At 44.6% G+C, this 15,154-nt stretch overlaps 1 protein-coding gene across 2 annotated transcripts; it reads left to right on the forward strand.

Annotated features, from left to right (window-relative positions):
* The first annotated feature begins 1,603 nt into the window (after window positions 1–1,603).
* Window positions 1,604–14,513, forward strand: LOC144681488 (GATA-binding factor 2-like). 2 transcript variants are annotated; one of them, XM_078543112.1, is made up of 5 exons: window positions 1,604–1,862; window positions 2,587–3,219; window positions 6,321–6,466; window positions 8,408–8,533; window positions 14,107–14,513. In XM_078543112.1, the coding sequence occupies exons 1-5, from the start codon at window positions 1,628–1,630 to the stop codon at window positions 14,395–14,397; spliced, it is 1,431 nt and encodes a 476-aa protein (XP_078399238.1). In that variant the 5' UTR covers window positions 1,604–1,627; the 3' UTR covers window positions 14,398–14,513. The 2 variants fall into 2 exon arrangements, with proteins under 2 accessions (XP_078399238.1, XP_078399239.1); XM_078543113.1 differs by having other exon boundaries at window positions 2,587–2,964.
* The last annotated feature ends 641 nt before the right edge of the window (window positions 14,514–15,154 follow it).

Raw genomic sequence — 15,154 nt, forward strand, 5'->3', positions numbered from 1 at the left:
AGGGGGGGAAAATAAAAAGTTTGTTAAAATAAAAACATTCCCAAGAATAGACTGGAGATGCTGCGCCGACCCCAGGCACACAAACCCCCCTCACAGTTACAATGGACCTGGACTCCCGGCAGGTTTGGGACCAGTTCCCGCCGTTTCGATCTTTGCTTGTTCCTTTATTCCCGAGCCTAAACTTCGAAATACTTTCTCTTTTTTTTAAGAGAAGGGGAGCGGGGAGGGAGAGAATTTCATTTCCTGGTTAAATTTTTTTTTGGCAAGATAGGTGACGTCAGGCCCTCGGCGTCAGAGTGGCTGGATATGTGACTGTGTGGAACTTATATCAAACGGAGCGCTCCCATTACCCAATTACACCCCGCCTTATCCTCCCAGCCCTAACCAACTTCATAGAAAAACTAACAGGACGACTGGGAGAAGAGGGGGGGGGGGAGCATTCGGGACCAGCTCCGTCCTCAAAAGTGTGTAACTTGTTGACTAGTTAGTTCAATCCAACCTGTAAAACAAACTTACAGTTTAAAAAAAAACAGAGAGTCATGTGGGAGACCCCATCAGATCCAGTTCTCACAGTCTGCCAAGCGCACGTTTGCAGAACTTACCTTAAAGAGGCCTGTTTGGAGATTATAGGTACAGCATTTCCAAACCAGCCCTTGTTGCCCATGCCTGGCAGGTTATCGCACTGAGAAACTCCTTCAATTCGTGTTTTTCAACAAAAAAAAATTGCAAAGAGAATGATTCAGTCACCTGGTTGTCAAACTGTGCGGGTTGAGTTTATAGTCAGTTAGCTAAATTTTTTTTTCATAGTGGCCCGTGGAAGATGTGTTAAATTAAGAAGTTGTAAATACATATATTGTATATATGTGTGTGTCTCTCACTCTTTTAAAAAGAGCCAATGAGCTTCTTAGCTGGCGACCCGTCAGCCCTCCCTCTCCCATTGGTTGAATGTCATTATTAGTGAATGCGTCGCCCAGTTCATGTCTACTGCTAAGAGTGTGGGCTGCCTGGCGCCAGTGGAGATATGGGATGGTTTCAGTAACACAAAAACCACTGGTGCTTTGCATTTTTTACCAACCTTCCGTCCAGTGCCCTTTAATGTACTTTTTCCCTCTCTCTCTCGCCGGTGCGGTGATACCCAACCGCAGCACCCGGATAGAAGTTTAAACTTGCCGGAGAATACAATAGCTGATTTTTTATTTCTTCCCCCCTGGACTTGTTTGTGCTGAACTTTATCATACTTGTGAGTATTTTTATTTTTTTTAAAAAAAAGTGCATTGTGCGTTTGTTTATCCGCGTTCAGACAGTGGAGAATCATTGGGCTGCGCGGTCTCTGTTTTAATTTTAGTTTGAGTATCTCTGAAATTCACTTTGTTAAAAGAAATAACCTTTTGGGATTGTTGCAGGTGTTGAGTCGGACGGTCAGTCTTTAAACTCGTGGAGGAGCCGAGACGCGATCGGATCACCGAACCTATTCACCAGACAGGACTTTCAGTTTTGCTTTGAGTCCAAATAACTGACACCACCCCCCCCCGCCCCCCCACTACCTTTCCCCCCACCCCCCCAACCCCCTCCTCCATCCCTCCCCACCCCCCCCAAAAAACAAGAGGGTGATCATCGGAAGAGAACCATGGAAGTTTCAGCAGACCAGCCTCGCTGGATGACTCACGCTGTCCTAAACGGTCAGCACCCGGACTCCCATCACCCGAGCCTGTCCCACAACTACATGGAACCCACTCAGCTACTGCCTCCCGACGAAGTCGACGTGTTTTTCAATCACCTCGACGGTCAGGGCAACCCGGTGTCTCCGTATTACAGCAACTCTCCCCACGCCCGGGCTACCGTTTCGTACCGCCAGGCTCACGGTAAGTTCCAACTGTCCGCCACCCTCTCCTCTTAACACCCGGACTCCCACCGCCCCGCAACCCGACACCCACACACACCCCCCACACACACCCCACCTCAAAATGCCGCAATTTCTGCGTCTTTTATTTCCATTTCAAATCAACAGTTCCAACTTGCGCTGGACAACAACAAAAAAACACACACACACACACACACACGGGGCGCCTCGCTTCCTTCGCTGAGTTTCACTTCGTTCTGAGCTCCTCATTGATTAAAAAAAAAAGGGGGAAGCAGCCAGCGCCAGTTTTTCTTTTCCGCAAATATGTAAAACCTCCCCAAATTTCGCGAAGTTGGTTTATATGAAAAGCACAGAGAGAGAGAGAGAGAGAGAGGCTGAGAGAGGCTGAGAGAGACCAAACAAAATCGTCTTCTTCCCGGATATGAAGTCAAAAGTTTTAGAAACCGTAGTTTTTGTAGATAGCTAATAATTCAGGATATCACAGTGTGTGTGTGTGTGTGTGTGTGAGAGGTTTACAGTGAGGGGAGGCCCACATCAGCATTTGCTCTGGGCTCTTGTCTCTCTCTCTCTCTCGGTTCAACTTTTGGGTCCATTGTTTGGAAGTTGGGTAACTTTTTAATTGTTTGATGTTGGATTGGAAAAGGAAGGGCAAGTGTATATATAAATATACTCCGGTTGGTGCTCCATTATTAAAAACAAAGGAATGTCTCACAAATTGTTTGCAGCTCGTCTGACTGGGAGCCAGGTCTGTCGGCCCCATCTCCTGCACAGCCCCACCACCATCTCCTGGCTGGACAGCGGGAAGGCGCTATCGGCGGCTCACCATCACCACCACAACGCCGCGGCTTGGACCGTCAACCCGTTCAGCAAAGGGCCCCTGCACCCGGGCGGGGCGGGCGGCATCACCGTGTACCCCGGCAGCAGCTCGGCATCCTCCCTGTCGCAGGCGGCGGCGGCGGCGGCGGCGGCGGCCGCGGCTCACTCCAGCCCCCATCACCTCTTCAGCTTCCCGCCCACTCCGCCCAAGGACGTGTCCCCGGACCTGGGAGCCCACAACAGCTCGGTCTCTCCTTCCAGCGCGGCGGCGGCGGCGGCAGCAGCAGGTCGGCAGGATGATAAGGAATCCATTAAGTATCATGTATCTTTGGCTGAGGGTATGAAACTGGAATGTTCTAGGACCACTATACCATCGCTTGGAACAAGTGCACCATCCACTCACCACCCTATACCCACCTATCCTTCTTATGTGCACGGTGCCCACGAGTACGGCAGCAGTCTCTTCCATCCCAGTGGTCTCCTTGCCGGCGCCACCTCTAATTTCACCACTAAATCCAGGAGCAAATCACGGTCATGTGCCGGTAAGCAACTAAATTTTTAAAATTAAAAAAAATAAATAATTAAAAACAATTATATCTTAAAATAAACTTCGTTAAAATTACTTTTACCCACGGTCACTGTTTAATCTTCCAATGCTTTAGATATATATTTACACCTTAAACAAACCCCCACCCCCCATCCTCTTTGAATTTCCCCGTCCCAGTCTTAATAATTATATCGCCTCTTATTGATTAAATATTCCACCAGGTTAATTTGCTTCCTGGTGAACGATTTATTTCCGAAAGGCGCCTTTTATCATTAACTTGCACCGTGAGAGAATCAAAACAAAATATATATATATAAGTTTTTAGTTTTAAATACATTCATGGACGCGTTTTAAATAAAGCGTGTTTATTTTTTAAAACCTACTTTATATAAAGTGGTTTCACAGAAATGAATCTTCAAAGGGTGAAACCGAACATTTCAATGATTGGATCGAACATAACGTTTTCGTCTTGTTTTAAATATTGGGGCGGTTTAATTGTAAATGACCTTTAAAAATTAATCACATGATGGGCGAGCAGTAAGAAACGCGCATCGGTTCCTGCCCCAGGCCCCAACCTTAAAAAAAAGACGCCCCTATGCCAGTGAGAGCGCGAGCAATCGATTAAAAGTTTTACAAGGGTGGAGGGAATTAATTAAGAACAGCTCTGGAGAATTGGAAACGCCCATTCATCACCCCCCACCCACCTCCCCCTACGCCCCACCCCCCACCACCCTCCCCACCACCACCCGGCCACCTTCACAGCCTTGTCAGTAAATCAGACCGTGTTTTCTATTCGGTTCATCACTCGCTACCTCCCAACATCAATGCCCCACCGATCCGTGTAAACACAATGTGTTAACCCAGCCACTATGTCTGCCCATCTCTCTCTCTCTCTCCCATTCTATTGGGGCAAATACAAGTCACTAGCCGGATGACAGGGGTGATTCTCACTGCGCCCCTACATCCCCTTACACATCTCCCCTCTCTCCCCCCCCTCTAAAGCACTATACTGCGCCATCATCACCAACACAGGCCGCACAATGTTCATTCTTAGAGGATGTGCACACGAGACATCACATTGCCAACTCGTGTATTTATATAAAAAAAAATGTGGACCAACATTTGTTAGCTATCTGGAAATACCTTGAAGTACAGAGCCGGGGATGGGATAGATGTGGGGGTGGGGAAGGATAATTACAGTTTTATGTGTTTGGCATGAGCAGAATGATCATAAGAAAAAAAAAAGTTGACTAGTTAAAAAAAACTTTTTTGATGACTTAATTCACGACCTTAAAGAAAAAAGCTTGAAAAGATTATTTTTTTTATGACCGTGTATCTGTTGTGAGGTCTGTTTTACACTCTGTGGGGGTTGTAATTGATGGGGTTGATGTGTCTTGTTTCAATCAGACCGCCCTCTCACCTTGAGCTGAAATCGGACATTTAATGATCCGCACCACCGATTTAACGTGGCGAGGAACTGAAGTGCTTTTCAGTCTTACTGTCCCAAGCAAATTGTCGTTAAAAACAAGTTATGAAACAGTGCAATGCAAAATGAAATGAGAATAATATGAAATAAGAAAAATGAAACTGCACAGATACCAGCAGCAAAGGTTTGCCCGCATTAGGCTTGTTCCTGGCGAATTGACCTAAAAATCAACAACAGAGCAAATTGAAAAAAAAATAAACTGCCTTCGATGTGGGGGTGGAGTGTTAGTTTATGTTGCTGTTTTTCTTGGTGCACGGGAGCTAATTTATTCTGAATTTTAAACTATTTAAAATTTGGGTCAGTGATTTTTGCAAAGGCGGAAAATCACAAGCGTCTGTTCTGGTCACAGTAAATATTTAGTGTAAACTAACCCTTGTTCTGGGGTTCCTGGGGTTGGTTGCTATTATGGGATGGTCCTGGACTTTTAAAAGTTGCCGAATTGTATGTATGCCTCTTGCACGGCCTGCAGCAGTTGTTGTGCACCCAGAGTCTTTCTCCACTGTCACGTTTACTGTCATCATGTCGGTTAAATCTGTTATGTAAATAACGCGTAATATTTCTAGGGTTTTAGCCTGTGAATAGCGCCTCGCATCCTGTGTCTTAACTACTGTATCAAGTTCCCCTTTGGGTAAACAGATCTCGCGAATTGTTTCTGCTATTTTCCTGAAGCTGACCGATTTTCACTTTGTCCGGAAACCGCCATGCGAGGGGACAGCATGGTGTTCTGTTTTCGGTGTTGTTTTGGGGTGGGGGGGGGGATAGAAAAGAAATCCATTCACCACCAGCTTGTTGGAAAACAGAAGGATTGCAGTTGGGAGACGAGGGTGGGAAGGAAGGGATTCAACTGCTTATTTGGCGAGTGAATAATTAAAAAAAAAACACTTTTAACCGTTCGACTCGATTCACGACTGCCCTGCTGGATTTCCTTCTCAGAATTGTGCTGTGTCACATAATAAATAATTGCATGTGGTAACAGATAACACATTTAACAGCGGAATCCCCATCTAATCATTGGAAACCTGCTAAAAACAGAGCAAGGTGATTCCCTGTCCCACTCACTGGCTCTCCTGCCCTTGTGAATCGCTGAGGGATACCTGTGTGTTCGAAAATAAAGATTATTATCAATCATTTCATTGAAATCTGTTAGGTTGTTCCCGCTAGCCCCCAATTCAATGGCTGGGTTGAAATTTAGGAGAAGATTTAAAAAAATTAATCAGGAGATAGATTGACGGGAGGGATAACAAATTAGAGTTTTATCACAGAGAGCATGATTGTTCCTTGACAGGGAAGTTGGGAAGCCAAAGTTTTTGGTCCCTGTATTTTACAGTGTTTAGTAACTGCACTGTGTACATTATTGTTCCACTTTGCCAGTGGTTGTACCTGGGTTCGTTACATAGAGAATACACTGGCTTTGCTTGTCAGATTGGACAATATCATCGTGAGCAAAATTATTCCAAAATAAATTAGCAATTTATCTTTCATTGATCAGTTGACTGGGTGCTGTTAGCGAAGGTTTTACTTCGACTTGTGTTACGTACACAGTGTGTGTTCAGGCATTCTTTTCTTGGCTCCCAAGTGATGTTAAATCTCTCATTTCTATCTGGTTGCAGAGGGCCGGGAGTGCGTGAATTGTGGAGCCACCTCCACCCCGCTGTGGAGGAGAGACGGAACAGGACATTACCTGTGCAATGCCTGTGGCCTTTACCATAAGATGAATGGTCAGAACAGACCCCTCATTAAACCGAAAAGGAGATTGGTAGGTTCCTTATGCGTGTGAGGCGGTGGGGGACAATCGTAAACCTTCCTTCTAAACCATTGCTGACCATTTCAGTTGGAGCACTTAATAAGGTGCACGCAGAGTGCCTGAGATTATGGGCGTAGAGAACTGTGAGTGTGTGTGTGTGAGAGTGTGTGTATATTTGTGTGCGAATGTACTTTCTATAATTAAAAATCCGCACCAGAGACCACGCCAATTACCAAAGCAGATTGCTAATGATTTAAACATCTTTCAGCATCTCATAGCCTCAACCAAGGCAGCTGAAAACAATACGTGCAAAAAATAGATCATATATGATATAAATATCATTTACATGGACGGGCATAAGGAAGCCTTTCGGAGAGGAGCCTGTGCTGCATTCTGTGTCCACACCTTTAACCCATCCACTTCAAAACAGAAGTGGGTAAAAATAATTCGCCTTCTGCCCAGTAATGGCGGCTGCAATTCATGAAATAGTGGTTTCTTCATTTTTAAAAAAAAATAGAATTCGGTGCTAATTAATTTTAATATTGAAAGCAAGGAGGGTAAATGTTAGGTCCCAGAGGATATAAGAGAAAAGTGGGTTGGTGGAATCTCATAGCTTTTTTTTTTGGTTGTGACAATCGGAAGGGACAATTGATGATAGGTGGAGATTAAAACCAGGAGGTGGAAAAAAGACAGTATTCATTTAATAATATTTTTGTCCAATATTTATTTGCTTTTTAATACCAGACTCATAATGAGACAGTCTGGATTTATCCATACACTGTTCCCAATGTGTGTGTGTCTGTGTGTGTGTGTAGATATATTTATTTTTTTTAAAAAACAGTTTTCTTTGTGGTAATAGCCAATAATTTGCACTTTCGTTTGAGTGGTTTTAAATAGCCTTTATAAATACTGACAGCATGTTCCGAACCGGATGTCTGTTTGCTAAAGATAAGGAACTAGGCTGTTGTGTTCCGTGACCAGTGAGAGAGAGAGAGAGAGAGATTTTCAAGTTTCTATCGAGCAGCCTTGTTAAAAAATCCTGCCATTCCGATCAGTGAGGGAGGGGTGGGTGGGTGGAGAGGGGAAGATAAAATAATGCAAGTCTGAAAAGCTCGCCAATCGGTTTCACAAATCTATTCCCTGGAATCGGAGGGAGTTGAAATAAAACAAAGATTTGCCACGAACTCGCCTTAGTTTTGTTTGTATTGTAACCGCTTCTAGCGGGTTTCCGAAAGCCTCTCTCCCAAAGGCCAAAAATGAGGGGTGGGGGTGGGGGGGGGGGATTGATCTGAAATTAAAATATGTTCCCCTCACCTGCAAACTCTGGCTTTGCTCTGCTAGCCCTCAGTTGCACACCACGCTCAGTTCTTTCGATGGGAAGGAATTTGATGAGGTGAGAGAAGTTGGAATTTGGGTGATCCTGGAATAATTCTTGGAATTTTAATTCCGTTAAATACAGTCCACGCCGGGAATGTGACATAAACGTTCACAAAGCAGGTTTTGGAATAGCAAATTTCCCCCTAACAGACTGACCGAGTGGTTTGTGTGTGTGTGTGTGTATATATATATAAAAAGAACATTATTTCAGGGACCTGACCGGAGGGAGAATGCAGATTCGTTCCTGGGTGAAATCGTTAACGGGTTTTTAACGACACCGCTGCAGAATAAATGGCCTCGTTCTTTTCTTTTTTAAACAAAAAAGGGGAAGGATTTATTGAAAATCGGTCAGATTAAACGGCATCTTGGCAGGTTCCGCGGCTGGGCAGTTTTATTTTTGCTCCCAGGACTAAGTGCCAGTAGTTTTGTACAGTCCACCTTGTGCCCAGGACAAGGACAAGTCATTGGAAACCTAGATCGAGGTTTCTTTTTAACCCGATTATTTAACCCCCCCCCACCCTCCCCACCCACAAAGCCGAAGTTCCAATAAAATATCAACATTTTATTTGTTTGCAGTCGGCGGCCAGGAGAGCCGGAACATCTTGCGCCAACTGTCAGACCACCACCACTACTCTATGGCGACGGAATGCAAATGGGGACCCCGTGTGTAATGCCTGTGGCCTGTACTTCAAACTACACAATGTGAGTGATCATTCCAGTCAGATTACTAACAACATAACAGCGTGGAATTCTTAAATATTCTCGGGGTGGGGGTAGGGGGAGGGGGGAGTGAAATAATCAGTACCAAAGGGGTATATATATATATATTATAGGGTCTTGGCCCTCAAGAAACTGTCCTCTTTTTTTTGATGGGGAGAGAGCAGCTCAGCCTCGATAAATATTGTATCAGGGTTTGGAATGTATTTCTGCCGACTGTAATTGCCTTGGCCCGTTTCCTAGGTTTCAAAGTGCATCTTAAATTAAGCAGGGGGACTGATTTTAAGAGGGTTTGTTTAACTGTGAGTGCCCCTTCATAAATTATACTTTTATACGCTTAAACTAATTCCAACCTTGGGTGCATCCATCTTATTTTCTTTTCTTTACAATGATAGAAGTTGTGAGTCAACACACACCTCTCCCTCAGACAAGCAGCCAGTAATATTAAACTCACTCTTGTTAGCTCGATGTGACGGGCTTAAAATTGACAAACTGACCCCTGGAATTAACCAATAGGGAGTCAAAAGACAAAAATAAAATTGACCTTTCTTTTAAAATATAATAATTTATTACATAAATAAGAGATGAAATTTCCCAGCTCTTTCTCTTCTACTCTCTGTCTGGAACAAGCAATATTTTGGTTAAACCTCTCAATATTTGGATACTGGAACTAAAGTCAATTCTCCTACTCCCATTAGATTTAAAGGTCGATTTTCATTCTCTCCCACTGTTCCAAATGTCAAGTTGAAAAGTCTTTTTGTTGATTACCCTCAGTTAGTGCTTAAGATAACTCGTTTTAGATGAAAGAAACTCGGCCAGTTATCTGACAGCTGAGACTAGGAGAAGTGTCTACATTGTTTAAATGTTCTATGTTTAAGATAGTTTGGCAAAACAATTACTTTTCCCAATTTGTAAACTTGAGCAATGAGACAATTTTCGCTCCACTCTTTTGTTTTTTTCCCCACTTGTTGAAAGTTATTTATTCTCATTCAACTTTTAAGGAAAAAAATAAACCCTCCCATCTGACCTTATTTAAAAGTCATAGTAGCCCTGTTGGTTTGTTTATCGTGCCCTCCTGCCTTCCCATTGTGCTGCATACCACTTCTCAGTGAATTCTGGGCCCCAGACAGCCCTGCGCTGACACCATTGTTGAGTGGACGCTGGGAGCTGTAGTCGTGCCACTGTCTAAGAAAGGATGAAGGAGACTCGGCCCATGAAAGTAATGTTAAACCTGTTGCTGTTCCCTCGCAGCTACTTTCCTCTCCACCTTTTGGAGGTGTGGCTCCACGGGCCTTGTGTGGGAGGCTGGCTTCCCAGTGGGTACATACCTTTGCCTCATCATAGATGCTTACTGGCTAATCCTAAAGGGCAGTTGGATATCTTTGGATTAACATTCAGGCTGAGTTGAGTCTAGCTGTTAACAATGCAGCTGCCATAATAATGTTTCGAGCCCTAGCAAGCTTTTGGGGAGGTGGGGAGGCAAGGATGGGGAAAGGGGGTGTGGGGGGGGGCGATGGATTATTATCCAGGAAATTGACACACCCTGGTATATTTTGATGTTAGATTTACACGAGAACTGTGTGAATTTAGATGTGAACATTTGATAGAGCAACTACAGGAGACATATTGTGTACTTTCATGTTCTCTTTCCATGAGACAGGACCATTGCTTCCCCTCCACCTCTCTCTATGGTATGACAGGATAAGTTTGGAGGGTAAAAGCATAAACACCTGCACTGTACCAACACTTCAGTTCCTCGATGTACAATTAACCTTATCCCAACATGGAAATGGGAGTCATTTTCAGGCCTCCTGTGCTAAACCTTAACCCTACCTCTTTGACTAGATGTTTGGTCACCTGTCCTATTGCCTCCTTTGCTTGGTGCTGACTTCTATTTGGTGAAACATATTGGATCATTTTATTGTTTTAACAGTGCAAGCTGTTTTCATTAACACACTGCATTTATATTTTACATTAATTAATGTCGAAATATTCACACATTCTTAATGTGCGAATACACTCAGCTACCTGTTAGTGCTGAATACCTGCTGTTAGGTGGCTCAGTGGGTACTGCTCTTCCTTTGAGTCAGAAGGTTTGGGGCTTAAGTCCCAATCTAGACAGTTGGGCATAAAGTCCCAACTGAGAGTCCAGTGCAGTACTGAGGGAGTGCTGCACTGTTGGAAGTGCTGTCTTTTGGTTGAGATGTTAAACGAAGGCCCCAGCTTACGTAGATCGTAGAAGATCCCAGGCATTATTCCAAGGAAGAGGAGTGCATTTCTTTCCACTGCCCTGGCTAATGTTCATAGCATAGTGCTTTTGTTACTGGATTGGTAATCTCAAGGCCTGGATTAATGACCTGGAGACATGGGTACAAATCCCACCATGGTAACAGGAGAGTTTAACTTTAATTAAATAAAATCTTGAATTAAAAAGCTAGGCCGGGATTTACTGGTGGTGGGTGAGGCGGCGCTCCAGACAGAGGTCCATTGACTTGCGGTGGGACCGGAAGGTTCCGGAGGTGGGCAGGTGCAGAAAATCCCGATCCTAGTATCTGTAATGGAGACCAGAAAGCTACCAGGTTCTCGTAAAAACCCATCCGGTTCACTAATGCCCTTTAGGGAAGGAAATCTGCCGTCCTTACCCGATCTAACCTATATGTGACCCCCAGACCCACAGCAATGTGGTTGACTCTTAACTGCCCTATGAAAGGGCCTAGCAAGCCACTCAGTTATATGCAAAGAGGCAGCTCAGCATCACCCTCACAAGGGCAATGAGGGATGGGCAATAAATTCTGGTCTTGCCAGTGAGGCCCACAGCCAGAGTAGGTTAAAAAAAGCACTGCGCAGCCACAGTTTAACCCTGATAGTCCCCTGAATGAGGTAAATCTACTGCAGCTTCTGACCTGGTTCAACACTGTCCATTAGTGCACAATGTACAATATGGCTGTTGCTGATCTGAGTGGGATTCTTTTACAGAGAGCTTTGCAGGACCACCTTGGGGAGCTTGTCTCACACCCACTGAAATATGACCGGCGCAGGGCAGTCTCTTCCAAAGGGGAGATTGGCAGGGCCATGGGGACAGAGCTGCATTGATTAAATAACTCTTGCAAAGAGCTGGCACATGTGTGATGGGCTGAATGGCCTCCAGCTGCATTGTGTAATTCTTTGATAAGCATGCAGCAAACTGACCCAAAGACAACTAAAGGTTGAACTGACATTACTATAACCTGCTTTGTTGGACCACAAGAGAGGTGCCCGACTACCCCTGGCCACACCTGTAAGGCACAAAATAGCAGCTTCTTCACTGATATTTTTTACCTTTGGAGAAAGAAAAGGAGGGAGAGAGAGCGATCGCTCTCAAGAGTTGCTGCTTTGAGGCAAGGGTTAAGGAGTTATTCTGAGGCTGATGACAAATCCATTTTAAAGTTAGGAGCTGTGCTGATTACCAGGCGTAGTACTCATCTGAGTAAACCACAGTTTTATGCTGGAATGAGTGCTCATTCTATAAGTGACTAGCGATTGACACCTAATGCATTCCTCAGTCCACCGTCTTACTGCGGAGTCATCAGTTTTACTTTAAATAGGTTACCAATTCCACTAACACAACAACTTGTATTAATATCGTGCCTTTAACATGGTAAAACATCCCAAGGGACCTCATAGAGGCAAGATAAGAGACTTGGGGATGTACTATCAATGCATTTGGAGTCCATTCATTGTCACACCCTTGCTTGTTGGCACAATGAGTTTTGGTGGCAGTGGTTAGGCCACCTCAATCAGCATCAGTGACCCTGGGGTGACGGAGATGAAGACAGTCAGCCCAGAATTCCCACTGTTGATTGATGTTCAGTCACCAGTTGGACACAGGGCGAGAATGAGATTCTGTAACTGGCAGATATGCGTTTAAAGGAAAATGGATAAATACATGAGGGAGAAAGGAATAGAAGGAAAAGCTGATAGGATGAGATAAAGAAGGGAGAGAGGATCCTAATATGATGATAATAAGAAATAGGAGCAGGAGTAGGCCATTCGGCCCCTCGAGCCTGTTCCGCCATTCAATAAGATCATGGCTGATCTGATTGTGGCCTTAACTCCACTTTCTTGCTTGTTCCCTGTAACCCTTAACTCCCTTGTCAGTCAAAAATCTGTCAAACCCAGCCTTGAATATATTCAATGACCCAGCCTCCGCTGCTCTCTGGGGCGAAAAATTCTAAAGAGAGGAGGCTTCTGTGGAGCATGAGCACCAGAGTTGGGCTGATTGACCTGTTTCTGTGCTATAAGTTTGATGTAATTCTATGCCATTCCTTTCAATGGCATCATAGCTCATGGATAATCATTGTCCGGGTCTATAGTTAAAGAATTAGCCACTTGGGTTGTGGTACCACAGGACAGCTGGTGGCAGGACACCCCTTCCCCAATGCGAGTCAATGCTTTGGGGATAGAATCAGAGGAGCAGGAGAACCAAAAAGGAATGACCATCACTGGGCAGACCCATTGACTAAACCCAGTTGGTCGGTAGTTGGTTGTCTACACTGACAACCCTGCTCTGAAAATCCGGCAGTGGTTCATAGAAACAGACAGAGCCTTTGAGGTGATCTGTATCTTAGCTCTATCTACCTGCCTTGGTTATGTAGCCCATAACCTTGTCCTTACCCAACAAAATCTATCAAGCTCTGTTTTGAAATTTTGAATTGACCTTCCAGCCTCAACAGCATTTTTAGAGAGAGAGTTGCAGATTTCCACTCTGTTTTGTTTGAGTAAGTGCTTCCCACCATCACTCCTGAATGTCTTGGCTCCAAATTTAAGATTATGTCCCCTTGTTTTGGACCCTTTCCACCAGGGGAAATAGTTTCTCTCCATCGAACTTTATCAAATCCTTTCATCACCTTAAACACCTCAATTAATCTTCTGTACGTAAGGTTCACATTATGAGGGGCCTGGAGAGAGTAAAGAAGGAAAAACTGTGTCCATTGGCTTAACAGCTGAGAGAGACTGATTCAAGGTGTCCTCTCTCCCTAACAGCACGGTGGGTGTGCCTACACCACACGGACTGCAGCGGTTCAAGAAGGCGGCTCAGCACCACCTCCTCAAGGGCAATTAGGGATGGGCAATAAATGCTGGCCCAGCCAGCGATGCCCAGGTCCCGTTAAAGAATAAAAACAAATAATGTTTGGCAAAAGAGTCTAAGGCGACGTGAGGAAAAGCTTTTTTATGCAGCGGGTGGTTAGAATCTGGAATGTGCTGCATGAAAACATGGTGGAAGCAGATTCAATTGAGGATTTCAAAAGGGAATTGGATAATTAGCTGAAGAGATAAAAATGTAGGGCTGTGGGGAAAGGGCAGGAGAGTGGGGCTTAGTAAATTGCTCTTGCAGAAAGCCGGCAGAAACTTGATGGACTGAATGGCCTCCTTTGGTGCTGTGTCATTCTAGAATTCTATGCCTCTAGGGATTACATCCAGTCTGTGAATCCTGCCCTTATAATTTAATCCTTTTTAGTCCAGGTATCATTCAGTGAAGATTGTTGACGTAGTTTAATTTTGCGTTTTGCCCCATTTAGGTGAACCGGCCCCTGACGATGAAGAAGGAAGGAATTCAGACCCGGAACCGAAAGATGTCGAGCAAGTCAAAGAAAAGCAAGAGGATGTCGGACGGTTTTGAGGAGCTGTCCAAGTGCATGCAAGACAAGGCGTCGTCCTTCAGCTTGGCGGGTCACATGCAGCACATGGCGCACCTGCCCCAATTCAGCCACGCAGGTCATGTGCTGCCCACGCCCACCCCCATTCACCCATCGTCCAGCCTCTCGTTCGCGCACCCCCACCCCTCTAGCATGGTGACCGCCATGGGCTAGAAGGAACGGGAGACTCCCTCGGAGGAAGTGTGTGAGAGAGAGAGAGAGAGAAAGAGAGACAGGAGAGAAGCAAGAAAAGCAAACGGCACACAAGGTTTATGCCTTTATCTTTTTTTTTTAAAAAAGAGAAAAGAAAAATCAAGGACAAAGTGTTGTTTGGAAACATTGTGGGGGGCTGGGATATGAGTTACCCCAATGTTTGCTCGGTTGTCTTTGCAAGACTTTTGGGTGGGAGAGTTTCAGTCAAATTAAATAAGCATTTTACTGTACTCTATGGACACACCGGAGAGACTGTGCCCGATTGGCATTGCCCTGTTCAGACTGATTTGGAAGACAAAAAGAGGGAGAAAAGTATAAAGGGCTGTCGTCCTTGTTATCCGTGTGAATATTGTAAATCTGAGAATTCGGGATAAATTGATTGCTAAACCCTAATAGCTGATGCTGGATTCTTTCCTTTTTCCATTGTAAAAAAACGAAAAAAAAAACACTCACAAAGATAAGCGAAGCCACTTAACTTTGAAGTATATTTCTTTCTGTTTGCCTTGCTTTAATTATTTCATGATGTGCAGATATTTTTTTTTGAGTGGGAGGTTTTCTGCTGATTCTATGTGGCAGTGTAGATGGCATGGGAGACAGGTCTTGCGTTGTTAGGAGTGGTGGTGAGGTAAATATACCATCTGGTGCGGGGTCAGAGTGTGGCCCACGGTGACCCCTGGGTTCAGTCATTTGTCTATGTCGAGTTTACTAGTGTAAAGTG

The sequence above is a fragment of the Cetorhinus maximus genome, chromosome 6 (assembly GCF_964194155.1).
Source record: "Cetorhinus maximus chromosome 6, sCetMax3.hap1.1, whole genome shotgun sequence".
In the NCBI taxonomy this organism is placed as follows: Eukaryota; Metazoa; Chordata; class Chondrichthyes; order Lamniformes; family Cetorhinidae; genus Cetorhinus; species Cetorhinus maximus.

Coding starts and splice junctions, on each gene's coding strand:
- LOC144681488 (XM_078543112.1), top strand. CDS start 1,628: ATGGAAGTTTCAGCAGACCAGCCTCGCTGGATGACTCACGCTGTCCTA. Junction 3,220..6,320: donor CAAATCACGGTCATGTGCCG/GTAAGCAACTAA, acceptor ATCTGGTTGCAG/AGGGCCGGGAGTGCGTGAAT. Junction 8,534..14,106: donor TGTACTTCAAACTACACAAT/GTGAGTGATCAT, acceptor TGCCCCATTTAG/GTGAACCGGCCCCTGACGAT.